The sequence below is a fragment of the Rhinolophus sinicus genome, chromosome 11 (genome assembly GCF_057876585.1).
Source record: "Rhinolophus sinicus isolate RSI-liver-muscle chromosome 11, RSI-T2T, whole genome shotgun sequence".
NCBI lineage: Eukaryota > Metazoa > Chordata > Mammalia > Chiroptera > Rhinolophidae > Rhinolophus > Rhinolophus sinicus.
In genome coordinates, this window is record NC_142511.1 from 193291 (window position 1) to 219919 (window position 26629).

Genomic DNA, 26629 nt, shown 5'->3' on the forward strand with positions numbered 1-26629 from the left:
GTAACATTTGTCCCCAGAACGCCGTGTGGGGAGAGGTAGCATCGGCCCCTTGCTTGGCATCAGTGACTTACTCAGTTCTACCAACTGACAGATGAGCCCCAAGTCGAGTTCAGGCCCTGTGCCCACTCCAGAGCTCTCTCTCCAGTTCAGCAGGTCCCGCAGACCCCAGTTAGCAGCTCACCCTGAGTGCGTGTTTGTGTGCAAGGAGTTGTGATCTTAGCACCTTCATGGTGTTGTCAGTGTGCTTGGGGACAAGGGTTTATTTTGTCTCCATGTGGTTGGGAACCTCCAGAGATCAGGGACTGAACTGCGCTTTCTCTGACAGTCCCTGAGAATCCAGGATAGGGTTGTGCCAACCAGAGGAACTACGCCGGTGGCAGGGGCAGGCCCCCCTCACAACGTGGGTCTTTGCCATGTTCCTGTGCATGCAGCCCCTCTGGCATGGAGGTGCCAGAAAGGTGATGGAGTCACTGGCAGCAGCTGCCGTTTGCTGGGCACTTCCCAGGGGCTGGGCATCGTGCTAGTTCTTTATTTACATAATTTAATTCTCACAACAAATCTCCAAGGGCAGTATTATTATTGGCAATTGAGGAAACGAACATTCAGAGCCGTGGAGCTGGTACAGCCCACGTCTGTCTGACTCCAAAAGGAGCACATAAATAGCAGAATTCAATTACATGTAAAACATAATAATCCCTTACTCCCTGAAGACGTGTCCTACCCTTGGTTGTTCCTTTCCCAGGAAATAAAAGCCAGGGAGAGGGAAGCAGGGTCGGGTGTACCTCATGGATAAACACACACACGTTTTCTCTCACACAAACACACACAGATCACTCAGGCCATCACCTTCACCCTGGATTTCCTGGCTGGGGTGAGGGCGAAGAGAGGTAGGGGCAGTTTCCCCAGGACTCAGCCCTCACCCCGTTCCCTGGTGCTAAATAAAAGTGAATAAATACTAAATAAATACAAGTGGGGCCCGCCCTGCCTTCCCCCTCCCTCCTCTGACTGGCAGGGCTGAGGGAGCAGTGTCGGTGGAGGACTGTCGCCCAGTCCGCTCCATCCACTACGTCGCTGCCGTCCAGGGCAGGGACCGGGCAGGGCCAGCCTGCGCAGGGCAACGGTCCAGGGCTCGCCCCTCCCTCACGGTGTCTCCAGTGAGGCCCCACGAAGCCCAACAGTGTCCCAGCTAAGTCCAGACCCCGGTGCCCAGGGAGGGCAGCCGGGACGGTGAGGTTATTTCCTGCCTGCCCAGGGGCGCCGCCGGAGGACCTCTAGAATCTGCGCCTTGCGGTGCAGCCAGTCCCGGGGAGAGGGCTGCACGGGCGAGGGGGTGGGCCGGGGCACAAAGAAGCTGTATCGGAGGCGTGCGCCCTGGGTTTGGCCGGCCACCAGCACCTGCAGCGTCAGGGGCTGGGCCAGAGGCCCGTGGCCCGCCAGAGTCTCGGAAGGTGCAGTGGCCCCGCTGTAGCGCAGGCTGACAGCCCCGGGCAGCAGCACATCGGCGGGGGAGGGCACCAGCGTGTATTCGCCGTTGAGGGCGTATGAGCCATCCGGGAGCTTCAGGGCCAGATAGAGGCTGCGGGGCCCAGGGGCCGCCTGCTGCCGGACCAGGATGTGGGTGGCGCCCGCCGGGATGGTGAGCACATTGTTGTATCCGTGCCTGTGTGGGAGGAGAAAGGGCAGCTCAGCAGCTTGGTCCTGGATGCCCTGAGCCTTCTGAGCTGGGTGTGTGTGTGAGTGTGAGTGAATGTGTGAGTGTGCGCGCGTGCGCAATGAGGGTTGTCTCCTCTGACCTCTGTGAGGTGTCCAGCCTGGATCTGAGCTACCTGTGACTACCTCCTCCCTGAGCCCTGGCCCTCTACACCTGCTGCCCTTCACTGCGGTGCCTTTCTAAGCCCCGCCTCCTGGGGAAGTGTCCCTGCCGCCCGCCCAGGCCCTCCCTGCAGCCACCCGCACCTGCTGAACAGGTGGGACACTGACAGAACTGCTCCGTCCTCTGTGTTGAGTTCACGTCTTATCGCCCAGGCCCAGCTCAGTGTCCAGGAAGGCGGGAGGAGGAAGTCAACAGCAAACAAACCTGAATTTTCTGAAGGAGCCAGACTGCTTGCTGCAGCTAGAACCATCCCCACCACACACCATGCACTTGTCAAACTTCTTTTTGGAGCCAATGATGCGGTCACAGCCGGCATGAATGCAGCGGCCCTGGACACAGACCGAGGAGCTGTCCGGGGAGCAGGGGGTCCCGTCTACCACCTGAGGGCGAGAAGGGGCAATGCAGAGGGTTGCTCCCAAGTTGGGCGGGGTTGGCGAGCCAAACAAGACCCACATCCTACCAGGGAGGGGCTGTGGATGGCGCGGGGAGGGAGCCCCAGGCCCCTTACGGGATAAGCAGAATACCAACAACCACAGGGAAAACCCCCGCCTTGGGAGCCTCTGTGAATCGGACACTGTGCTGAGTGCTCCATAAATGTGAACATAAACTCACAACCACAACCTCAGGGTTCCTGCGGTGGAACCCTGAGGTTCAAGGAAAGTAGGAACATGCCCAGCGGTTAGACAGCTGGCCGGCGCCGCCAAGGTGCGAATTGCAGGAGTACAAAACCTCCATGGCACCATCCCAGGTGGCCGCTAGAGGGCAGCCAACCTGCGGGAGTTCTCCCCAGCCTGGGGCGCCAGGGAGCAGATGGTAGGGTTGGTTCTTCCTTTTGCAGCCTTCAACCTGGGGCCCTGCCACAGAGAGGGCGGGCGGGGAGGGACATCATGGTCTCCAGGCCTGTCCAGGGAGGGACCGGCCGTCTATGAGCCGACAGGCTCGCTGTGATCTGGCGGAGGAGCCCATGGAAAAGGGTGAAAGAGACCCCAAAGGCCCCAGCTTGTGTTCTCACGACAGAAAGCACTGGGAGATGGGGAGAGACAGGAACAAAAAACGAGGGAGCAGGGCAGCCTCGCACTGCCTGAGGGGCCACTTATCCAGAGTCTGTCTTCCCAATGCCCATGGACCCTGGGGCTGGCCTGGCATGGCGATGGGAATGCCAGCAGGCCTGGCATCCTGGCCCTCACCCGTGGCTCCAGCACGTAGTAGTAACCCAGTGCCCGGGCCTGGCAGGTGAGTTTGCACTGGTCCCGGGTGGCCACACCCGTGTAGCGAGGGACCCAGTCCATAGGCCCTGGGAAGCTCTTGAAGAGGTCAGTGCGATGGTTGTAGGCAGCACACTGCTCCTCACGGAAGGTCAAGGCTGCAAGAGGGGAAAGGGATGGTCAGAGCCCCTAGCTCACTGCTCCCAGCCCCTGCACCTCGCCCTTTACACCTCTAGACTGCTGCACCGGCACCGGTGTCCCCCACAGACTGCCAGGGAAGGTTCTGGAAGGATAAAGCTGCTCCTGCCACTGCAGGGACCGTCAGCACCTCCTTGGTCCCCACACTTCGTCCTGTCCCCCCTTCCCCCCAAGGCTCCAGTCCCCATGCTGCACCTGAGCCAGTGGGGCAGTCCTGGCTGTTGCAGGAGCGGAAGCGGGTACGGCGGCCCTCACAGTACTTGCCGCCATTCCGGGGGGTGGGCCGAGTGCAGTCTCGGGAGGAGAAGTGGACACCACCCCCACAGCTCCGAGAGCAGGCACCCCACGGTCCCCAGGGACCCCAGCCACCAGGCTGTGGGACCTGCAGAAGCACAGAATGGAAGGGTGGGGTACACGCGCTCTCTCCTGGGCTCAGGGCCCATCCCCACTCCCCAGGCTCCACCCCCATCCTGGGTTCTCACCTTGAAGTCCTGCAGCTGGTCCATGTGGAGGCAGCGGCCCCCCATGCAGGCCTGTGAGGGCCCACAGGGGGTGCCGTCGGCCCAGGGTGAGTGCTTGGTCTGGCACATGGCGTGACCATTGAGATGGCCGGAGCACCAGAGGGCAGCACATGGCGGTGGCAGCTGAGGACAGTGGTGTGAGTCGGGCCCGAAGGTCAGCTGGCACTGGCGGTCAGCATCATAGTCTTTGCCAGGGAAAGTCACAGGCAGATGCAGGGGGGCCTCTGGCTTGTCTAAGAGACAGTGTCCTGGGAGGGGCGCAGGGGTGTGAAGTCAGCTGTGAGCCGAGGCATTCTAGTTGCCATCTGAAAGCCGGGGCTCCCTGGGCCTGGGGGACCCTAGGATCCAAGTGGTAGGGCTGGAAGAAGCTTTAAATCGCAGCTGCAATTTACTGGGTGCTTATTGTGTGATGAGCACAGGCTATGTTCAGCCACCTATGAGACAGCACTGTCACGCCCATGTTGCAGATGAGCCATACGGAGCCAGGTAACTGGCAGCCACACGTCTACACACGTCATTGACGGTCACACGTCTACACGCATCACTGACGGTCACATCTACATACGTCATTGACGGTCACATGTCTACACACATCACTGACGGTCATATCTACAAACGTCACTGACGGTCAGACGTCTACACACATTGACAAGTCACACGTCTACACATGTCACTGATGGTCACATGTCTACACACACGTAAACAACAGAATCGGGATGGGAACCCAAGGACTCCGTCCTCCTGCCTATTCTAACCAACTTTCCCATCAACAACCCTGCCCGCCTCAAGTCGCCCTGCTGGGCTCGCACACCTCAAGTTACAAGGCAGTCACCTCACTCTGTGTTGGACAGCTCGGGCCCATAGCAGGTCAGCTCTAAGTCTCCTGGGCCAAGATTTGCCTCCCGCAGCTGTGCTACTTCTCCTGGGAGGAGGTGGGAACCACACTAGGACAGCAGCACTTCTCCCCCACCCCCCACGGAAGGTGGCCGAGGAGAGGACAGTGGGTGCAGGCAGGGCGCCTGCTTACCATAGCCGTTGTCCAGGAAGTCAGTGATGAAGCGGGCACTGCATGGGGACCAGGGCTCCTCTGGGTCCACGTGCGCCATCACAGGAGCCATGACATGGCGGGAGGCGCTCCCAGGCCCGTTCAGACCCACGCATGGCTTTGAGTTGTCATGGAGCATGTTGAAGACGTGGCCTGTGAGAGCAGAGGCCCTGCTGGAGTCCAAGGGTCCCAGCCCTGTGCCCTCGGGCTGCAGGCCCATCATAAACCTGGTTGCAGCTGTGGGTGGCCAGACCCATCCCATGCCAACCCACTCTAGTGCTCTGAGGGCTCCTCAGTATGTAGCCCCCCTCTGTCTCCCCATCCCCCAAAATACACTCAGGACCTGTCCCTACCCACTTGTCCTTGTGGACACATTCCCAACCCACACACCCCCATCTCTGACCCTTGTGAACTCTCAGTACTGGGCCAGACCCTCACACACACCACACAGCTCACAGTGGGTTTCTGCAAAGCCTAGATGCTTTTGTCTACACCAGAGCACAGAAGGATGGCCCTGCACCTAGGCCCAGGGATGAGGAAGAAACGGCTTGTAACCCCCATTTGCACCCTGCTGAGCTCACTGTCCCCTCAGCTCACCTGACACCCGTCATCCATCCCAGAGGTCCCAGGGCCCCACCCCCACCTTACCCAGCTCATGCGCAGCGGTGAAGGCCGACTGGAGTCCATCATCCTCCACGACAGCACAGCTCCGAGCTGGGTCACACACGGTGCCCACGTCGGCCATGCCCAGGGTGTCACAGGTGGAGACCCCACACAGGTCCTATGGAGGGGGATCATCGAAGATACATGAGGGAGCAAGACACGAGGGTCCATTGGGCTGAGACCGGATCAGTGGGGACTTGGGCACTGTCAGGGCCCAGGCAGTCAGTGGTGTGGGCGGGGCCAGGCGCCACCCTGCACGGCTCCAGGGGCACCGTTTACATCCTTCCACAGGGTGCTTCTGAGAGTCGTGCGGTGTGTGGCCTGTGGTGCTGGTGGGGCCTCACCTGGCGCGTGAACAGAATGGCTGTGTCAAAGTGGTCAGGGTCGGAGTCCTCTGGGCTGTTGAGTCCTTGTTGCCAGGCACAGAAGCTGCGCAGGGTCTGGGCAGCACTCGGCACCACTTGGGGTCCTTCCTCACCGGGCGCCAGAATCACCAGCCGAGTCACCACCAAGTTGACAGGGTTGTGGATGCTCGGGTGCTTGAAGGCCTTGGCGGCAGCTGCCATAACTGTCAGCACATAGCGTTTTAGCCCTGCACCATGAAATGCAGCCATCTTGTCATCGGCCACCACTAGGGTCTCCACGAATCTACTCAGGGAAGCAAAGCGCTAGGAGAGAGAGGACAGCAGGTCGTGAGACCGCCTGCCACACCAGGGGTCACTCCCCCCCTTCTTCCTGGGTCTGGAGCTCAGCAGAGCCAGCTGGCCCTGAGCACGCCCTGTTGATTCCCCCACCCCCAAATGTGGTAACTGAGAAATCAGCTGTTGGTTCAGAGAGGGGAGGAGAAGGGGGTGCCACGTCCCAGAGAGGGCCGCCTGGGCCCCAGAGGTGAAAAGCTGCTGGGAGGGGCCTTGGGGCCCCCAGGCCTGAGTGTGACTGGGGCTTGAGGGCTGGGCCGCAACGTGTCTGCCCTGTGTGGTTGGAGGAACAATTCAGTCAGCAGCCAGGCGCAGGCCAGATCTCAGCGTGGCGGGTGTGGGGAGCGTCTGGTCTGGATTAAAGCTGGGGGTGGGGGGAGTAAAGGATGGAGCTTCAGGCAGCCTCGTAGTCAGTGCCTGTGGGAACAGACGGACCACGGTGTGTGGGACGTCTTTCCTCCCTGGGCACTCCTGCCCTGGTGTGCAGGTGGCCAGGACAGTTTTGAAGGCAGCACCACAAGCCAATCCTTTGGGCCTAAACGCTCAGTCCTTTAGCCGGTGTGTGTGTGTTGGGGGGTGGGTTGAAAATCAAATGTGGACACAGGAAAGAGTCAAGGCCAAGGGGCTGTTAGGACAGCCTGTAGCTAGGGGCCGTGGCAGCAGGATGCCATGGTCAGGCAGGGGCTGGGGGGGGGGGCGGCGGGGGAGGGATGGCTCATTCCCAGCAGAGCCTCTGACCCACTTCAGGGAACCCTTCTTGGGGTCAGCGATCTGGCCAGGAGCAGGGTCAGGCAGGGAGAAGCCAGAGCTGTCCCAAGATAGGCTCGTCAAGGAGGAAGAGTGGTGCCCAGCGGACCCGGGGCTCAGCCAGACGGACCCCAGGGTGGCCTACCTTGGCTCTGCGTGGGCGGGGGCTGGGGTCTCCAGGAGGAGCCTTGACGTTGCACATGGGGCCCTGGCCGCTGACGGGACGCTTCCGGCGTAGGATGTGAGCCCCAGGGCCCTCAGCAGAGTTCGGGGTGCCTGCCTCCAGGGGCTGGATGTGGAGTTCGGTCCCCCGATACTGCAGCACCCCTAGCAGGGCCCCTCCGTCCCAGTGTAGAGATGCCACCGACTCCGGGTCTGCGTTGACGGTGCCGGTGAGGTAGGTGCCGGCCTCGGCCCCGCCCAGCCCCTCGGGTGCCCGGCCCAGGTACTGCACCGTCAGCCCGTCGACCCGCACAGCCGGGTCTTGCTCCAGCTCTAGCAGCAGCGTGTCCCCAAAGGCAGGCAAGCGGCACAACAGCCTGGCAGGGATGCCCAAGCCAGGAGGGACGCTGCCGTTGAGCTTCTCTGGAAACACGATCTCTTCCTCTTCCCGGGGGAGGGGGCCGGCTGGCTGGGCTGTGGGCAGGAGGGAGACCAGCAGAAGCAGCAGCACCAGCCCCGAGACGGCGGGCACTGTGGGGAGCTGTGGACGGGAGCGGCTTCCCCACAGCCAGCAGTCCGCCAAGCGCCTCCCGGGACGCACGTCTGTCAGGGACATGGCACGGCGGCTGTGCTGGGAGGGCCTGAGGCTGTCCGGTCACCGAGTCCTTCACGCCCTGGCTTTGCAAAGCTCCTCTGCAGCCTGGGGCTGGGCCTAGTGCCAAGGTCAGGGGCAGGGTTGGCAGAGGGGCTGGGGACCTTCAGAGAAGGCAGGGAAGACTTAGCCCTTGGCTTGGGAGAGGTGCCTAGTGGCCTGGCTCCTCCCTAACCCTGGTGCTCTGCAGCTTCTCTGGCCTCCCCCTCTGTGCGCCCTCAGACCCTGGCTTCGCCTCTGTGCCTTTGTCTCTGTCTCTTTCCTGCTCTCTCTCCCCCGTCCATGTGTCTGCGGGTCTCCCTGTGGGTTCTTCCCACACTCCCCGCCAGCTCTTTTAAGCATCCTGAGGCGCTGTGATTGGCTGAGCTGGAAGCCATTCAGCCAGCAGCTCTGTTGGTAGGACTCAGATGGGTGTCTCATTCCTTCCCAAAAACCCTCAGTTTTGTCTTCCGTTGAGAAAAATGGGACTTGCCCCGGGGAGGGGGGCCTCTAGCAGCCGAATGGAGGGTCATAGGCGCTGGGCCAGCTGATGAGACGGCCTTTGCCCAAACCCCACAGCCAGCTCTCAGCTGCCTCCCTATTTGGCAGACAGAGCCCCAGGAGGGCTAGGAAGTCCGGGAAAGGGCCTGGCCTACACGCACAGAAAGGACCAAGGTCCCAGGAGAATTCTGGCATGGCCTCCCTTTTCTTGGGGCTCCCTCAGGCTGCCCTCTGCCCTTATGGGCTGGTTTCCAGAGCTGAGGAGAGAGGGTAGAAGCCTCAAGAGGGCGAACAAAGAAAGGAGCTAGCTCAGCACTGTCAGGACCAGAGACCGAGCAGCAGGAAAGAGTGCAGGAGGCTGTGAGACAGGCCGGCAGGAGGCAGAGATTGGGGAGTATACTGCCCAGAGGTAGGGCATGTCAGCTTCAAAGGGCGCACCTGGGAACGGGCAGAGGGCATGCCAGGCAGGAGGGGTAACGACTTCCTTTCCCAGGAGGAGGGTCCAGGGTGGTACCTCCTCTAACTTCTCTTCTCTCCCTCACTGAGTAACCACTATCTGCCCCTCCAAAGCCTGGAACAGCCATTCCGCCTCCAGTCCCCTCAGGGCTCCCCCTCCCCACTTCCTGACTCCCCATTTCCTTGGCCCAGCGCCCGGTAGCTTCCCCCAGGCTCTTGGCCCTGCTCCTACCCACTCCTACCCAGAGCCCTCCTCCAGCCTCCCCCCAGCCCACCCAGCACAGGAACCCGGACACACCCAGAGCTGGGCCCTCTGAGGGAATCCCCACTTGGCTCCCAAGTCTGGCTCCACCTTGCCCTGAGAACCCATCGTTCTGGGAACACCTAGTCATCCGCTAGTTCCCATCCCCTTGGACAGGGAGAGGATGGAGGCAGCATTGTGAATACAGGGAAATTAGGCAGCAACAGGAACAGGAACCCGGTGCCTGAGATGGGAGAGAGCCCCAGGGAGGAAGAGGTGGTGTTGGGAAAAGGAAGCAAAATGACTCCATCAGCTCTGGACTGGAGAGGACCCAGCAACGAGGTCTTGGGGACGGTCTCTCAAGCAAGGAAGCAAAGGGTTCAGAAGTGGGGGCAATGTCTGTTCCCCCCAGGCTACAGCCACTCCCTTCCTCAGGATATCCCCAGGAGGGGGAGTGGGGTCAGCAGTCCCCTTCCTTTCCCAGAGACTGCCCCCCTGCCCCTGCCCCCATTCGTCTATTGGCTCTCTGCCTCGTCATCTCCTGCACCCCACATCATATCCACCAGGACACTTCCTTCCCCCTCCCTTCCTGCTCAGGTCAGTAATACCTGCTCCAGTGCCCACTGCGTCCTGTATCACCCACCCCCTTGTGACTGCCTGGTGCCCTGACCCTGGTCCTAAGCGGAGAGGTTCAGACAAAGGATGGGAGACCAGAAGGGGCAGGGGCGAGAGGCGCTGTCACGAGGACTCTTACTGCCCCTTCCCACCCCCCATCTGAGATGAGGACAAAGGGGGTGACTAAGCAGTGAGAGACAAAGGGCCTTGGAGTTGCAGCAGCAGTGTGTGTGGGGGGGTGTTGGCACCAGGGAGAAGGCACAAAAGATGCCGTGTCCTAGGCAGCCCCCAGGAGCCCCCCTAGTTCCAGCTCAAGTCGCCCTCAGGGCCAAGCGGCCCTAGTCTAGACTGACTTCTCTCAGGCTGGATTAGGGCAAATAAATGCAGTCCCCCCATCACCATCACCACACTTGCTGAGCTCCAAATGCAGAAGGGGACAAGGCCCAGGGGAGGGTGGGGAGTCGGGGCAGGAAGGCAAGGGGGCTGCCCAGTCCACCCTGGTCCCCTCGGTTCCCAGAGCCAGGTATGACCCCGCGCTGTGGCGCTGTTCCCATTAGGTCAACAGCCCGCTAAGTCTGGCTTTCTCCTCTTTCTCCACAGCTGAGAACTCCGTGCGCCACCCTGCTGGTCTGCCTGCCCCACCCTGCCGCTCCGCTGGCGGGCTGGGCCGGGACCCTGTGTGGGGGGGCCTGGGGAAGGCCTCTGGCGGGCGGGCGCGAGTGGGAGGCACCGCAGACTCAACGGGTGGCCCAGCTGGAGCGGGGCTTGGCGCAGCGCACAGACCGGGAACCGGCCTCCAAGGCTGGAAAACTGCCTCTTCCGCACAGAGCTGGGCTCCGACTCCTGGCGGTGACGTCTCCGCGGCGCTGGCCAGGACTGCGGCGGGGTCGGGGTCAGACGGGGAGGGCAGGGACTGACCCACGATGCGAGTGGGGTGTGACGCACGTCTAGGGGCGCTTCCTGAGTCTGTAACTCGAGGGTCTGGGAGCCTGGCGGACATCAGGGTCACCCACAAAGGACCTCTGGGGTGCGGCGCCCCCACACCCCGCGGCCGCGCCGATGCGCGTGGCCGTGGCCTCCTCCTCTTTTCGTTTTATTTGGGCGGAGCTCAGACCCGCCCGGCCCCACTTGGGACCCCTTGCCCCAACCCGTTTAGGACATCTGGAAATTAGCTGGCTTCCCTGCTCCGAAACTGTTGGCTTCGGGACGGGAGGTCATTGGCACAGCCTGGGGCCACCCCAGGAGGAGGCCGGGGGCGGCCAGGCGGCGGGAGCGGGCACAGCCCAAGGGCAGCGCGCGAGGGGCGTGGCTGCCCCGGCACGAGCAGCAAGTCCCGCCGGCCAACGCCTAGAAAGCCAGGCAGGAGCGGAGGGAACGGCTTCCCTCGGTCCCGGGTATTTGCGCCACGTGAGGCCGAGGCGCAGAACCCGGATGCTGTCAGTCTCAGGTCGGCGACCCCGCCAGCTTCCAAGATGGCGGCCGCATTGTGCCGACGGGCCAGAAGCCCACAGGAAGTGCGCGGGCGGGACTTCCGCCCGGCCCTCCTCCTACCGTCCGCCGCGGGCAAGATGGCGGCGCTGAGGGCTTTGCGCGGCCTGCGGGGCGTCACGGCCCAGGTGCTGCGAACAGGGGCTGGGGGCCGGCTGCCTATTCAGCCCAACAGGTGAGGCCCGGGGCAGCCGTCGACGCGCTGTCCCCAAGGCTGGGGACTCCACGGGCCCTGTGACCCCTAGGAAAGAATGAGCCGGGCCCGTGACCCCTCGCCCAGGCCTGCCGTCTCGGGCTCCATCCAGGTGCTTGGCGCCCGCTGTGGCGGAGGAGAGAGGGTCTTGGGCTGGTTCGGCCACGGGTGAAATCAGGTGTCCCCTTGCCCTGATGCTCTGCTGCTTCTGAGCCCCGTCGCGGGTGGCGTGCGATTGGCGAAGCTCACCTTGGACGCTGTGGGCCAAGAGGGGAGCCCGCTGATGGGGTTCGGTGAGGAGAGCGAACTGAGAGCCGCAGATTCCCAGTACGGCCTTCGCGCCGTCTTGAGCCGAGCTAAGGATGCGTCTGTCTCTCTGTCTGTCTCTCACACACTCACATCAGTTGACCTTGAATAAACACCTGTCTTGCATTCATGTTCACCAGGACGGGGATTTGAGGGAGCCAGCATCCCAACCTTGCATGCACAGGGGTGATAGGTGAAGTGACTCTGGGACTAAGTTGTTAGGAATGGAACCTGCAGAGTTCCAGCTTGTGCCGAAGCAGCACCTACTGTGTGTCGGCGACTCGGCATTGAGGAATCCCAGACAGCCTCCCCTGGTGTCTGCCTGTCTCTAAGGGGATGCGAGCGGAGCAGGCACTGTTCAGCCAGTTGTTTGGGGTCTGTCTTTAACTCCCTAGAGGTGCTCGGCAGTGGCAGCCCGATGTGGAGTGGGCAGAGCAGTTCGGGGGAGCGGTCATGTACCCCACCAAGGAAACAGCCCACTGGAAGCCTCCACCTTGGAATGGTGAGTGCCCAGAGCCCCTGTCCCAACCTGGTTTTTGTGTTCTTGAGTGCTCTATCTTAGGCAAGTTTTAGTTCCCACCCTTTCTGTGTTCATCATGCAAGTCAACAAACAATGGTAGTGATAATAGTATTTGTCCCAGCCAACCCTCGGAGGTCCCTACCAAATTCCTGTCTTTAGCTTCAGCTTTTCCCATAGGTTCAGTATATTTCCACCTCCTTGCTAGACCAGGTGGTTTTCCCACTGGCACCCAAATGACTTCCTGAATACAAACATTTCTTACTCCATCAAAACCAGCTTTTCTTTTTGACTTTTTGGTTTTGGTCAGTGGCTTTGCCATTCTCTCAGAGTTGAGACTTTTTGGTCACCTTCGGCTCTGTTCTCTCTCCTGCCCTCCATGTCTGTGCAGCAAATCACAAAACCACGCGGCTCTTTCCTAATGTCTCACATCTAGTCACCTCTCTCCTTCTTGTTCAGACTTACTGTGTGTTAGACCTTGATTATTTCAGGAGTCTCTTCCCTGGCTTCCTGCCACTGATCTGCTCTCCCTGCAGCTGTCCTATACAGTGTCACCACCTTCGTCTTCCCCAAACATCGTTTTACGTGTCATTCATTCTCATGCTCAAAAACCTTCAAAGGTACTTCCAGTTACTTTTCAAAAACTTAATGGTAAAAGCAGCTGAGTGCTCACCACGCACCGAGTGGTCTGTATGCACTGTTTTACTCCGTCCTTACTGCAGGCCTCGGGGAGTGACACCAGTATTATCTCAATTTTGAGGAAATTCTGGTGCAGGGAGAGTACAGCTGGATCAAGGATGCACAGGTGGGTTTGTACTTGGGTCCGTCTGACTCCAGAGTCCATGGTGAAGAATTTGCATCGAAACGCTCGCCTCTGGTCTCAGATCTTGGTTCTTCACTTAGCAGTGAATGAAGCGCCTACTTAATTGCGTTACTGTGAAGGTCAAATGAGATAGTGACATAAGCCACTTCCTGTAGTGATTGGCACATGGTGTGTCTCCCTTAGTGTTATTAGTGATGCTACTGTCCCCACCACCTGCCGTCACTAATCTGCCTCTTGGCAGGGAAGGTACTTCCTTCCTCGTTTCTAAGATTGACCCATGTGGATCCCATAGCCTGGGTGTCTCTTCTTCTCACTGCCTCTCAGAATCATTCCTGTATTTAAGAGCCAGCTCAGATGCTGCCTCCATGGAGTCTTCACACTGTTCTTTCTTTTTTTTTTTTAACATTTTTTGTTGTTGTTGTTCTTTCCTTCCTTTAAACATTGATGGTAAATTTGACCTGTGGTAGTAGTTTTCACATGTACTTATTTCCCAAGAGAAATTGGAAACTTCTTCAGGGTAAGAACTGTCATTAGTAGTGGTAAGAATTACAATACATGTACTGATTGGTCCATCAGATACCTTTGGAGGGCAGTGTATCCTAGTGGTTAAGAGTGTGGGCCCTGGAGCTGAAAGGCCGACTTCTGTGCTGGGTCTGCCGTGTACCAGCCCTGTGAGAAAGCGTTTATCCTCTCCAGCCTCAGTTTCACCAATGAAATGGGCTTAATAATAGTACCTAGTACTTGTGGTTGTTGTGAGAATTAATGAAAGTAAGCAAAGTTCGTAGAGTAGTCCCTGGCAGATGGTAAGGGCTATATAAGTGTTATCTGTTACTACTGTTCCTTTCCAAAAGGTATTCTGGGAGACATGGAGAAAGGGGATTCATGGTCCCTCTCATCACTTTAGATCTCCCTTCCCCCTTTTCCCATCCATGGTCTTCCTGGTCGCCGTGGAGATTAGGATACTTACGGTATAGCACGGTGAGATGGAAGACGTGTAGGGACGGGTAACTCCTTGCTGTCTCGTGGGGGTTCCCAAGGGAATTACCCCTTGACTCTCAACTGTTTCCCACTTCTCAGATGTGGACCCTCCAAAGGACACACTGGTGTCGAACTTGACCCTGAACTTTGGGCCCCAGCACCCAGCAGCCCATGGTGTCCTGCGCCTGGTGATGGAGCTGAGTGGGGAGATGGTGCGCAAGTGTGACCCTCACATCGGGCTGCTGCACCGAGGCACCGAGAAGCTCATCGAGTACAAGACCTACCTACAGGTGTGGGCAAGCACGGCCTATGGCAGGACCTGGGGTACTTTAGCCTGGGACTTGGCCTCTTTACAGTCCCCAAAACCCCAGGGGAGGAGGATTTTGAGGAGCGGCCCTTTGAGGTTATCAAGATGGTCTTGGCTGGGAGGATGGACAGATGTGGCAGGGGACACGTGACTTAAACCATCTGGATTTGCTTTATCCAGCGGCAGTGTCCTGCAGCCTGAGTACTCTCCCCGCTGTGCTGGCTGACTCCCAGCTTACACTCCCTTCCCCCTCACTCCGGTGCCTCAGTCTCCCTGCTCAGACCAGTACGTCACAGCCACTGTCCCTGGGCTCAGGGCAGGAGGACAGAGACGTCAGCTCCCTAGGATTAGCAGCTGATTCTTGTCTCTTCCAGCTCTCTACGTTTATTTTTGAAACGCTCAGTGAGTCAGAGTGACTGGGAGGGAGTTTGTGACACAGTTTGCCGGTTTTAGGAGAACTGTGACCCTAGTGGTGAGGGTCAGATTCGCAGGCATGGATCTGAGAGGAGTCTGGGCGTTTTTCCTTACTGTCACGAAGAAAGGTCTTGATAGCAGGATGACGGGGTGAGGATTTAGAACCACTGACCAGAAACGGAGTCCCCTGGAGAGTCCAGGCAGTGGTGTCTTCTGGTCCCACAGTCCACGGAGTTAACCGTGTAGCCTGGTCCCACGTCACAAGGACGTCAGGACAAGAACTAACTGTCTCAGGGAGGGGCCCCTCCACTCCCTCTCCTTCCTGGAAGCCAAGGCTGGCCGACAGCCGGGACTGGGCTTCTTGGTTCCAGGGGAGGACCCCGGGAACCGTTCCCACTAGAAACAGACCGCACCCTTCCTGGCGCTCCGTCTCCCATGTTCATGCCAGCGCTACCGACACTGATGACCTTTCCCCTTCAGTGTCTCAGAAGGGCAATCGTCTTTGGCGTCTGGGGCCAGGGGGCTCTTGGCAGTGGTGTCACAGGACTGATTGTTACATTTTCAGGAATTTTGTGAGCCACTTTTTATTAGTGTACAATTTAATACGTTCTGTTAAAAACCAAGGCAGGAAGTACTGGAAAACTCATACTTGCTAATTTAACTGCGAATTACTGTGCTGGGCTCCCGAGGTGTTTCCCTTCCTGTGTGTGGGGAGGGGACACTGCACAGCGCTACGCTGCCCTCTGGGCCGCTCCAGAGCCTTGTAGGAGACTGGTGAACACGGCGGCCTGGGTCCCCTGCCCCGCACCCTGCTGGTTATTGGGAGTTCCCTTCACCCTGCAAGGGCCCGGGGACTGGGAAGGCGTGTGAAGCAGCTCCAGGCCTGTGACATGGGCCCGGCTCCACGTCTTTTCAGGCCCTCCCGTACTTCGACCGGCTAGACTACGTGTCCATGATGTGCAACGAGCAGGCCTACTCGCTGGCTGTGGAGAAGCTGCTCAATATCCAGCCTCCGCCGCGGGCACAGTGGATCCGCGGTATGCCCGCCCCCGCGCGCCAGGCCCCGCTCCCCTCCTCGGGGTGGGTGCCGTGGATCCGCCCCACCCCCATTGTGGGTACAGCACAGCCCCCACTCCCCTCCTGGAGGCGTTGAACCCAAGCTTAGTCTGCAGACCCCGGGCTCTGTCCTGAACAGCTTGTCAGACTGGCCGCTTGGCTCCTCTGCTTGTCTTCATCTCTGCACAGTGCTGTTCGGGGAGATCACTCGCCTTTTGAACCACATCATGGCTGTGACCACACACGCCCTGGACATTGGGGCCATGACCCCTTTCTTCTGGATGTTTGAAGAAAGGGAGAAGGTATGAGAAGAGGGAGGAGATGCGGAAGTGGGGAAGGTGTGAAGAGACAGGAAACGGGAAGGGACATAGGGCCACCACTCGGGGGAGGTTTGTGTAACCTGGGGCAGGTTCTTAGGGAGCTGTCATGTGGGCTCGGTTGGGAACCAGAGGCACGAGCAAGGGGGTGGACGTAGCGGGTCACTGGTTCCCTGTGTGTCCTTTCAAGATGTTTGAGTTCTACGAGCGGGTTTCTGGCGCCCGGATGCATGCAGCCTATGTCCGGCCCGGGGGCGTGCACCAGGTGAGCGGTCCCGTCGGCGTCGGCGCCCGCACCCGCCGTGGCCACTGGGGGGCAGCGCTGGCCTGTGGGAAAGGCCGTGCTGTGTCGACCGTGTCTCTGGCTTCTAGGACCTACCCCTTGGGCTTATGGATGACATTTATGAGTTTTCCAAGAACTTCTCTCTTCGGATTGATGAGTTGGAAGAGGTAAGATAGGAGTCGGTGGGGAAAAACCCCTCCTTCTCCCCAGGCGGGGCTTACGGGCTTTTCGTCCCCAGTTGTAGAGAAACACAGAGGTGCTTGAAGGGGTCACGACGTTCACCCACGTGTTCTTGACCAACAGATGCTGACCAACAACAGGATCTGGCGCAACCGGACAGTGGACATTGGGGTTGTAACAGCAGAAGATGCGCTGAACTACGGTTTTAGGTGGGGGCCGCAGACTTGTCACCTGGCGGGCGGGGGATGCCAGCCCCATGTCTCGGCTTCAGCAACAGGGGCACCTTCTGTGCCCTGTTCTGAGTTTGTGTCCCCTGCTGGGATTGTGGGGGAGGGGAGCGTGTCCCCTCCTGGTGGCAGTGACCCTTGTTCCTGGCGTGCTCTCCTCAGCGGGGTGATGCTGCGCGGCTCCGGCATCCAGTGGGACCTGCGCAAGACACAGCCCTACGACGTCTACAGCCAGGTGGAGTTCGATGTCCCCATCGGCTCCCGAGGGGACTGCTATGACAGGTGAGGCCCAGATTCTTCTCGGCTCCGTGTCCCTCTCAGCTACTTTCTGCTTGGCTGCACTTCCCAGTCTCTGCTGTGTGTGCTACCAGAGGTGCTTTTCAAAGCACTTTCACACACGTGACGCCTCACTTCCCTCTGCCTTGTCCAGTGTCTGAGCTAGAACCGGTCGGGGCTGTGTTTTATAGCTGGGGAAGCTGACGGGCCTGGCCGTGCCAGGTGCCGCTCGCTCCACTCAGCTTCACGTTCTGCTCCTGTTCACTGACGCTGCATGAGCCTTGCCACAGTTTTGTGTTCGGGTTTCTGACCACACCTGTTCTGTGGCCCAAAATGTGGCTGAGGCTGCTTGAAGAGGGAAGTGCCATACGGCATGTCTGAGAAAACCCAAGAGGCTCTGCGGAAGGGCCCAGTGCTAGGATCAGAAGACGGGGGCTCTGTCTGGTGGCTGAGCTGAGCAGAGCTGCTGCGCTGGGGCGAAGGAAGGGGGAACTTCTGGCGCTTTCCGGGTCACCGAGAGCAGCCTGCCTTGCTCCCCCCGGCGCGCCCAGCCTGTCCCGTGCACGGCAGGTACCTGTGTCGGGTGGAGGAGATGCGCCAGTCCATCCGAATCATCTCGCAGTGTCTGAACAAGATGCCACCTGGAGAGGTCAAGGTGGATGATGCGAAAGTCTCCCCACCGAAGCGAGCGGAGATGAAGGTCAGCGCGGCACACGGGGGCTGGGGAGGGGCCGTGGTTTTGGATTCAGTCCCGCTTTGTAGTTTTCCGTTTTCAGAGAATTCTCGGCATGAGAGTCAAGTGCCGCAGCCCCCTCTTCCTTATCTGCTCTGCTCATTTCTTGTCTCCATGAGGGTGGAGACACTGCCTGTGCTGAGGAACGGCCTATGGGACACTTGGCGTCTGGCTCACTGATGCTCCCCTTTCCCTCCCTCCAGACGTCAATGGAATCGCTGATTCATCACTTTAAGCTGTACACTGAGGGCTACCAGGTTCCCCCGGGGGCCACATACACCGCCATTGAGGCTCCCAAGGTGAGGAGAATGCCGGGGAGGGCAGTGGGCGACTGGAGATAGGCGTCCAAATAAATGCACGTCCATCAGGGAGAGAGGACGTGAGAGTGAATGGAGCTGCAGAGAAACATGCCTTCCTGCTAATGGAGGTGGTCCCCTCTTCCTTGGTCAGGGGGAGTTTGGGGTGTACCTGGTGTCTGATGGCAGCAGCCGCCCGTATCGATGCAAGATCAAGGCCCCTGGCTTCGCCCACCTGGTAAGAACCACTTGGTGACGCCAGCTCCATGGATGAGCAGAGGCGTGGCTGAGTGTGCTGGGGCGTCCGGGCCTTCCCTGCGGGCCCCCGACACTGTTGTTGTCTGACTCTCTCCAGGCTGGTCTGGACAAGATGTCCAAGGGACACATGTTGGCGGACGTCGTTGCCATCATAGGTACGAGGCCCACTGTGTCGTGTGTCGTGTGGATGCCCCAGCCCAGGGCTTGGACGGGTTGAGGACAGAACCTGAACTTCCTGTTCACAGACTGAGCACGGTAATGAGCTGTGGCTCCTGGGTGACACCACTTCTTCCCCGACCTAGGTACCCAGGACATTGTATTTGGAGAAGTGGATCGCTGAGCGGGTCCTGCCTGATCTGTCTCCTGTCTGTGAACTTCCTGTGCGGGGCCTGTGGTCGTTGGAGACAGGCTGTGTGTGTGTGTGTGTGTGTGTGTGTGTGTGTGTGTGTGTGCGCGCGTGCGTGAGCACTGGGCTATCTGACTTTCTGTGCATGTGCTGGGAAGCAGAAACTGTAATAAAATAGCCGCCTTCCGGCCCCTGTGCCGAAACTCCTCAGCGTCTCACTGTTGTTTTCGTTTTGATGGGAAACTCATTTGTTAACCCTCCACTTCTCTGTCAGACACAGTTCTTAGCAGTTTTTCCTGCTCATCCCCACCCCCTCCTCTGACTCTTGTCCTTTCCACTTCTCCATTCCCCATTTCCTCTTTTCCCCAAACCAGTTTGCCTAAATTTGCTGCTCACACAAATTGGTAAACTCAAATCAAGACGGGTACAGTTCCAGGTGGGCGGGAAAGGGCCGTGGTGGGACCTTATGGAAACTCGAGGGCAGTTATCACAGATGTGTCTGGGCAGGGCTGCAGCGATGGCGGGTCACACAGCCTCTCCCACGGTGGCCGTCCCCGCTGTCTGTAGCAGCAGGCCCTTGGTCACTGTAGGACTGAGGCGGAAGAGCCCAGCTCTCAGCTGCCTTAGTTGGCCCTTCCGGGATCCGCCTGGTCTGTGTGCAGGAAGGGGAAGGGGCCGAAGCTGGGGGAAGGCGTGGCAGGAAGGGGGGTGCTCTGTGGTCAGGGAGCTGTTTCTGAGCACAGCCACACAGTGCCCTCACAGCGTCCGAGCCCCGCTCGCGGTCCCCACATCCTGCCCAGGATGCGTCCAGCAGTGGTCTTTCTCGTGCTCCTTCTGGCTGAACAAGCAGGTGAGAGGGTCTGGTGAGGGTGGGAGTCAAGGGCACGTGTTTGGGGGCCGAGTCAGGCAGGTGGGCAGCGGGTAGCGGGGCACAGAGACCCTGAGGCTGGTCCTGCGTGGTCCCCATGAGGACACACGAATCGTAGCTCCCTCCTTTCATGTCCCCCTCTGTCTTTTTTGGGATTGGTATGCACTTAAGGCTTCAGTTGGCAGGGGAGGGCAGTGTGTGACATGAAAAGCTGGTTTGGGAAAAGCTGCATTTCCGGTGGGGTGCCTTTGCTCTCCACTGGGAGCTGGTGTCAAGCTGGTTGAGTAATATTTACGTAGTGCCTTTAGGGGCTGCGGCCTGTCCTTGTGCCTGGGAGTGAGGCACGGGCAGTCAGACGGACGCAATAGCCACTTCTGTGGGTCATCGCAGGCACTTGTCAGCAGCTGGTGGGGGGCGGGCGGCATGCAATTCCAGGGACCTGAGCACTGGGGGAAACTGAGGCGGCGACGGGAAGACCTCAGCTGCCCTCGGGCTGCAGTCAGCGTTCACGAATTCTCACTTCTTGCTCTGGGGTATCTTGTGAGAATGTGTTTTGAAGACGGATGGTTGCAGCTGGGGTAAGGGAAGGAGGTGGTGGGAGAAGTTGGGGAAATTGAAAGAAGTCGACGAGAGGACTTGCACCAGCCCAGCTGTGAAGGTGGAGGGAAGAAGTGAGTGAGTGTCCAGTCTGCCAGCAGGAGACGAGGGGCAGGGCCACCGAACTGGAAGGAAGGGGCACACATTTGAAAGCAGAAATACCTGGACTTGGCTGCGGGCTCTGCCACGTAGCTCTGCTTCCGAGTCCTGGTGTCGTCATCCACACGGAGGTGACGGCACTTCCCTCACAGGGTGGCCCTCAGGTCTACACAGCATCAGCTGTGACAGGGCTACTCGTGTTCCGGTCACCCATAGGGCCGGGTGGATGGGTGCTCAGGCCAAGTGTGATTTTTGTCGTTGCACAAACTTCCTCTCAGTGGCCCAGGGTGCGTAATAGGGTAGAGTCCTTGCGACAGGCGGAATGGGACAGCTGTCGTTCCCTGGAGCCCTGTGTGCTGCGCCAGCCGTGTCCCTAAGGCCTGGGAAAGCAGAGGCCTTGTGTTTTCTGCCTGAAGGGGCTGAAGGGAACAGGTCGAGCAGATGACCAATCATGGAGTAATTGCCTTCCCGCCCATCCCCAGCTCACATCCTTCCTGTCCAGCTCTCAGCCACAGGTCACAGGACTTAGCAGAGACACTCCTGTGGTTTCTTCACTGAAGTTTGTCACTGCCCCCCTCTCTGGGCTGAGGTTTTGGTCTCTGCCCAGTGAACTCAGATGGGTCCCCTGAGGGCTGTGAAGTGCTCGGTGGTGACGGGAGCCCACGGTGCTAAAGCACAGGCTGCCTGTCAGGCCCAACACAGCAGCCCTCCTGGCGAGGGAGGAGGGTGGGGAGGGCTCGGAGGGAGGCGAGGTCCCCTCGCTGAAGCCCGACCCCCTGGCACGGTCTGTCCCCTCAGCCGCCCTGGCCGAGCCTCAGCTCTGCTACATACTGGATGCCATCCTGTTTCTGTACGGCATTGTCCTCACCCTACTCTACTGTCGCCTCAAGGTCAGGCTGGCGGGTGGCGTGGGCTGGCTTCCAGGGCAGAGGCGGGGAGAGGGTGGAGCAGAAGGGTGCCCATGAGTTTGCAGGGAGGCGGATGGGCCCTTGCTAATGACCTGTCCTCTTCTCCAGATCCAGGTGCGGAAGGCAGCTGTAGCCTGTGAGGTATGGATTCCCACACCTGGCTCGTCACAATTTTGCAGACTCGGCCCTTCTGGGGCTTTAGCCTTGGGGTCAGCGGCCCCTGCGAGGGCACGAGTCTGTGACGCTGACCTGCACAAGCTCCAGCGCCTTCCCCCCTCCCCCTCCCCCTGCCACCCTGCCATCTAGCTAAGTCACAAGTAAAGTACTCAGCAGGTGACAAGGAAGAGTAAAGCTGAGTGATGATGAGTGATGAGCCCGTGACAGTCGCATGTGTGTGTGTGTAGATACATATGTTTGTAGCCATGTGGGCAAGTGTGCATCCGTGCCCCACTGTCCTTGGGCAAGCCCTTGGCCCTGGGTGGGGACACGCTGAGGGGCCATGAAGGGTCATGGGTCTCTAACACCTTGCCCTTTGCCTCCACAGAAGTCAGAAGGCATTTACACGGTGAGTCAGGCTGTCCACCCGCAGCAGAGGGCAGGCGCTCAGCGGAGGGGGGGCTTCTCAGTGCCTTTTGAGAGGGTGGGCTGGGTGGGAGCCCGGGGACACCTCCCCTTCTAACCTCCTGACCTCCTGACCTCCTGGCCTGCACTCCAGGGCCTGAGCATGCGCACCCAGGAGACGTACGAGACCCTGAAGCATGGGAAGCCGCCACAATAACTGGAACAGAGGCCCTTGGCCATGGCCTCCCAGCCCCCATGGCCGGCACCACACACACCTGCCGCCATTCGTGCCCGCTGACCTACTCATGCTGACGTTACGTCCCCATCACTGGACCGGGAGGCTCTGCATCCCTTCCAGAGACCTGCGCTCAGGGGCTGGTCGCTATGGTTACACTCTAGCCTCACCCTGAGCGCACTCTCGTCTTCCCAGCCCCAACCCCTGAGTGATGGAGACGGAGTGCCACCAATAAAGCCGTCACACACTGGACCCCACGGCTCGATCACTCACCCTCTACCAGACGTGGGCTGGACACAGCTGCCCCAGGGTAAGGCCACCTCCGCTGCCAGCCTTGCAGAGCTCATGGCCTCTGGGACCAACACCGCCTGTGAAGGCGGACGAGCCCAAGCCCGGTCCCTAGCACGGGAACTCTAGTGCTCTAGTGGGCACATGTACAGACATTGCACCTCGGATACGACCTGTGGCCCTCCAGCCCCAAAGAGTGGGCAGATCCGAGTGTACCACGCAGGGCCCACGGGCGTCAGCTAGCCTGCTTGGAGAGCCAAACTTGCAGGGCGTATGGTGTGTGAAGGCTCGTGTGATGTTCCTAAAGAAAGGTTGTATGGGAACTGACTTCTCAGTGGGTTCTGGGCAAGAGGGACCTTATCGGACGGGTAGGGATTGGAGTTGGGTAAGGCCAAGGGAGACCAGTTGGGTCCAGAGGGGACGTCAGCACCTCCGAGCGCCTGGGGGTGGCTAAGGAGCCCCCCTGATACAGGCCTGTTCTGTTTCCAGCTCTGCCAGGAGGCAGGATTTCTGCAAGTATTTCTGCCCAGCAGCTCTGTCACAATGGGTCTCCAGTCCCCAGGCTCACCCGGCCACCCCCATGCAGGGCAGTACCCCATTCTCACAGTGACTCGCACCCTGCAGTGTGTTTTTCCAGCTCCTTGTACCATTTGATCCATTCCCCAACCCTGTGGTGTCGGGCTTTTTGAAGTTTCACCTGTCCAAGGTCATCTTGCAAGTGACAGATTGACATCTCTTTGTCCCCACACATTTTGCCACAAGAGAAAACAACAGATACTGGGAAAGAAAGGGGAGGAAGGTGGTTGTAAGTAGTGACGGTCTTGAGGGCCAGACTGAAGGGTATCAACACGGAGAAGGCATTGGAGCCACATCTGGTGCCTGGGGAAGGTGATTTCAGACGACATATGAGAAGTGAGAGTCAGGGTAGGGAAGTGACTGTTTTGGTGGTAAAGTGGGGATACCTTTTACTGGAAAATGCCTCAGTTTCCCTTGCCCTAGTTTTGGGACTGTGAGCCTCTACACCAACCCAGCCCAATGCCATTCCAGAGGGGAGGGCAGCACCTCCCCTGGGCAGCTGACTTTGATGGCTTCCAAGTAGCACAGCTCCCAGTGTCTAGGAGACCTCCCGAGTGGGAGGTCTGCCAGGCCTCTGCCTGTCACGTCTGCTAGTTCCAAGCTCTCAAATGGCTACCAGGCACCCAGATAACATGGGGAGAGGACTGAGCGCCTGTGTTTTACTGTAGGGTGGGAGAGCAGGGTTTCCCTGGCTGGAAGGAAGGGGGGCTTGGGCGGCAGCCCTGGGTTCCCTTTATGGAAGCTCTCTCCTCTTCCACAATGGGCAGGAGGCCAGTGGGAGGGAGCCTTCATTTCCTGTGACCTGCGCAAGTGCAGCAGTTCAGTTCATGCCCTGCGCAGCTCCTCCGCAGAGCAAAGGTTCCCTGGTCCTCAGGGCAGACCCAGTCCCAGGCCTGCAGACTCCTTTGGTTTGGAGAAGAATCACGGCGCCCCACCCTGTCATTTCCCACGTTTGTGTCTTCAACCCTTTCTCCACGCTTCTCATCAAAGCCCCTCTCCTACTGGATTTCTCTTTGTCCCCCCTCGTCCCCCACCCTTCCTTCTCCCAGTCCTAAACAGAGCCTGGCTCACCACTTGACTCCTTTAATATTTATTGTGGAAACAAGGAATAGGGAGGGAGAGGGGCTCTAGGCTTGGCCATCTGGTGTTCTAGGGGCCAGCTGGGAATGACAGACAGTGGACCCCTCACTAGGCCTCTGGCTGTGTTTCGAAGTCCATGAAGTAGCCCAAGAAGTATATCAGATCACTTCCAGCCTTCTTGACCAGGGGTGTCAGCTGCTCCTCTGTCCTGTTCAAGTAAGCCCTGGATATGCAATGGGTCAGAGGTCAGTGTGAGGGACCCGAGGCATGGGCAGGACCTTGGTGGAGGTGGAGGTGACACCCAAATCCCCAAACGCTAATGCACAGCTTCTAGGTGGAGAGGCAAGCCGCCCACTGGGAGTGGACGCACCCTGGAGACAAACCCAAAGCCCAGCTCCTGCGGCCCATCTGTTCACGATGCCCATGGCTCTGGGGGGGACGAGGCAATCGTTCTCTCTGGTTTGACCTTGTCCCCCTGGAGCCCCACCCGAGCCCTGTGTTCTGTGGGATTGCCCATGTCCCCTCTTTCCCCTCCCCAGCACCTGGGCCCTGAGACTCACTGGGCCTGGGTTTGGAGCTCCAAGCCACTGGCCTTTCCCACCAGCTCCTTGCCGTAGTTGGCCAGGGTCTGGAAGTACTGGGAGAACAGGCTCTGCAGACCCGGCTCCTCTGCCTGCCTGCGAACCAAAGCCCCTGCACACAGACACACGCAGTCTTCTCAGCTGGGCCCCAACCGCAGGTCCTGCTGTCCTGCCACCCTCTGCGGTGCCCAGCCCAGCTCACAGCCCTCCCCTAACAGGTCTCCAGCCCCAGGTCTTTGAGGGTTCTCGGGGCTGTACAGAGGGGCCGTCTTCGTCTTGAACCCTCCGGCTGCCAGATCTGGGCACAGGACAGCTGACAGATGGGCAGCTAGGAGCCCTACGCCTTTCCCTAGGGGCCCCCGGTCCGTATCACACCTACCTTCAAGTCTACAGATAGTGAGGAGCAGCAGAGTCACTGCAAGCAGCTTCATGGTGGTAACAGTGGAGAAGGTGGCTTGGGAGCAGCTGGTGGCAGGGGAGGACACAAGTTGAATGGGCCGCGGCCCCTCCCCAGGGACCCGTACCTAGCTGCTCACACCAACCTGGCTCCCGCCCTCCCTACAACTGAAACCTGGTTCTCTTTGGGTGCTGCACACTGCTGGTGCTCCCTCGGCTTACCTGGTCAGTGCCTCTGTCCTTGGCGTCCGTGCCTGACCTGGCTGGGGTGACAGGGGCTATATACTTGTCTGCTTCCCCACCCCCTGTCAGCTGACAAGAACTGTTGAGGGACCCGTTGGGGCAGGGGCCAGTCGAGTAAACAAGTTGGAGACCTGGGGGAGGAGAGGACAAGTACACAGGGCCGCATGGTGACAGGCTGGGAGGCAGTCACACAGGCTTGCGTGGAGGCCCATCGGAGGTTTGTCCTCTCCGGGTCTGCGGCAGCAGGAAGCTGGAGCACTAGTGAGTTTTTCTCTGGAAAGCTCTGACATATGAAGCCCTCAACACTTGGACACTTTGCCCCATTATGCGTAGATCTCATCTCCCCAACCGTACCCCCCTTCACTGCAACTTGGCAGAAAGGTATTGGGGAACAGAAGAAAGGGAATGGAGTTGAAATTAGGGGCAGAGGGCGGGTGTGACTGACTCAGTCCCGTGTTAATATGTGATGAGAGAAGACAGAGAGCCCAGAATGACCTCTAGTGTGCTGACCAATGAGTGGCTCTACCCCCAAACAAAACAAAGCAGGCTCTGCCCTGCCCTGCCCTGCCCCCTTGGAGGGACCTGGCAGGAAAAGAGGTTAAGGTGAAAGGATAAAGGTTGAAGATCCCTGGTCATGGGATCGCTTATCAGTTCTAGGTGGTGGTCAGCCAACATGAGTCAGCAGCAGCCATGGTGTCCCTCTGAGTGAGGCCCCAGCCCTGATTGGGAGGGAGGGACGGACATTCATTCCCCAGGCCCAAGGCATTTGGGTGAAGTCAGCCAAACAGAGACCAGAAGCGTTCGATCTCTCACCCTTTGACCCTCAGGGTGTGCGGACAATCCTGAGAGGTGGGGGTGGAGACGTGCGGGACAATGAGATGGCCAGTACCCAGACCTCCATGAATCCCCGGTGCACACCCCTCCCGCGCCCCGGGCACCGTAAGGCGCTGGGCTGGCTCATCCCTGGAGCGGAGCTCACGGCGCACACGGGCGGGCGGGGTCCATATTCCTGAACTTTATTCGCCAGCTCAGCCTGGGGAGTCAGGGAAGGAGGGGTTAACCACCGGGGGCAGCTGTGTCAGGGAACAGCTCCAGAACCGAGGCTGCGGCCCCTGCTGCAGCCCCAAACTCGCACACCCATTCCCATTCCAAAGGGATGGAGGGAAGGACGAGCGGTGCGGGCGCGCGTCCCAGGAGAGCTGCGCCCGCGCGCTGAACGCATCTGCGGAGCACGTGGAGGGCTGCGAGGAGGGGCCCGGGGCTGGTGGGGCGCGGGCGCCGAGGGCGCGGTCAGCCAGGCTTGGAACAAGTGCACCCAGCCGTTCCCTGCGCCACGCTTCCCAAAAGGCAAGTCTCCAGGCTGCGTGGCGGAGGGAGGTCGGCGGCCCAAGCTCGCTCACGTTCCCTCCGGTGTCCAGTGCGCTCCCAGGTTCCCCCGACCTTGAAGAGGCCGGCGACCTAGACCCAGTGAGTAAGTCTCCCGAGCCGCCATCAAGCCCCGCCCGCATCAGCAGCGTCGGGGCCGGCGCTCCCAGGACCCGGGCCTGCCACCCCTCTGCTTCCTCCTCTCCCAATGGCCCCTGGGAGATGGAGGCCGGTTTATTTTTTTTTTTAAGCGATTGGGCAGGGCCCTATCAAGGGAA

General features: G+C 59.5%; 4 protein-coding genes across 5 annotated transcripts; 2 read left to right on the forward strand and 2 right to left on the reverse strand.

Annotated features, from left to right (window-relative positions):
* Window positions 1–513: 513 nt before the first annotated feature.
* ADAMTS4 (ADAM metallopeptidase with thrombospondin type 1 motif 4) lies at window positions 514–10763 on the reverse strand. Its single transcript, XM_019712906.3, has 9 exons — window positions 7096–10763; window positions 5850–6173; window positions 5491–5623; window positions 4825–4995; window positions 3759–4045; window positions 3472–3658; window positions 3061–3236; window positions 2078–2253; window positions 514–1660 (listed from the first exon to the last, which is right to left on the reverse strand). Exons 1-9 carry the CDS (start codon window positions 7726–7728, stop codon window positions 1234–1236), a joined length of 2514 nt encoding a protein of 837 aa, XP_019568465.3. The 5' UTR covers window positions 7729–10763; the 3' UTR covers window positions 514–1233.
* Window positions 10764–10910: 147 nt separating this feature from the next.
* NDUFS2 (NADH:ubiquinone oxidoreductase core subunit S2) lies at window positions 10911–18760 on the forward strand. The gene is made up of 14 exons (XM_019712920.3): window positions 10911–11219; window positions 11939–12045; window positions 13961–14151; window positions 15499–15619; window positions 15828–15940; window positions 16146–16220; window positions 16328–16405; window positions 16542–16627; window positions 16808–16927; window positions 17492–17621; window positions 17858–17953; window positions 18105–18188; window positions 18306–18363; window positions 18511–18760. Exons 1-14 carry the CDS (start codon window positions 11029–11031, stop codon window positions 18546–18548), a joined length of 1488 nt encoding a protein of 495 aa, XP_019568479.2. The 5' UTR covers window positions 10911–11028; the 3' UTR covers window positions 18549–18760.
* Window positions 18761–18877: 117 nt separating this feature from the next.
* Window positions 18878–22074, forward strand: FCER1G (Fc epsilon receptor Ig). Of its 2 annotated transcripts, XM_019712947.3 has the most exons (5): window positions 19246–19404; window positions 20917–21008; window positions 21135–21167; window positions 21571–21591; window positions 21742–22074. In XM_019712947.3, exons 1-5 carry the CDS (start codon window positions 19356–19358, stop codon window positions 21802–21804), a joined length of 258 nt encoding a protein of 85 aa, XP_019568506.1. In that variant the 5' UTR covers window positions 19246–19355; the 3' UTR covers window positions 21805–22074. The 2 variants fall into 2 exon arrangements, with proteins under 2 accessions (XP_088657647.1, XP_019568506.1); XM_088801521.1 differs by lacking the exon at window positions 20917–21008 and having other exon boundaries at window positions 18878–19404.
* A 1686-nt stretch (window positions 22075–23760) lies between these two features.
* Window positions 23761–25028, reverse strand: APOA2 (apolipoprotein A2). Its single transcript, XM_019712952.3, has 4 exons — window positions 24966–25028; window positions 24727–24812; window positions 24327–24459; window positions 23761–23989 (listed from the first exon to the last, which is right to left on the reverse strand). Exons 2-4 carry the CDS (start codon window positions 24776–24778, stop codon window positions 23875–23877), a joined length of 300 nt encoding a protein of 99 aa, XP_019568511.3. The 5' UTR covers window positions 24779–24812; window positions 24966–25028; the 3' UTR covers window positions 23761–23874.
* Between the last annotated feature and the right edge of the window lie 1601 nt (window positions 25029–26629).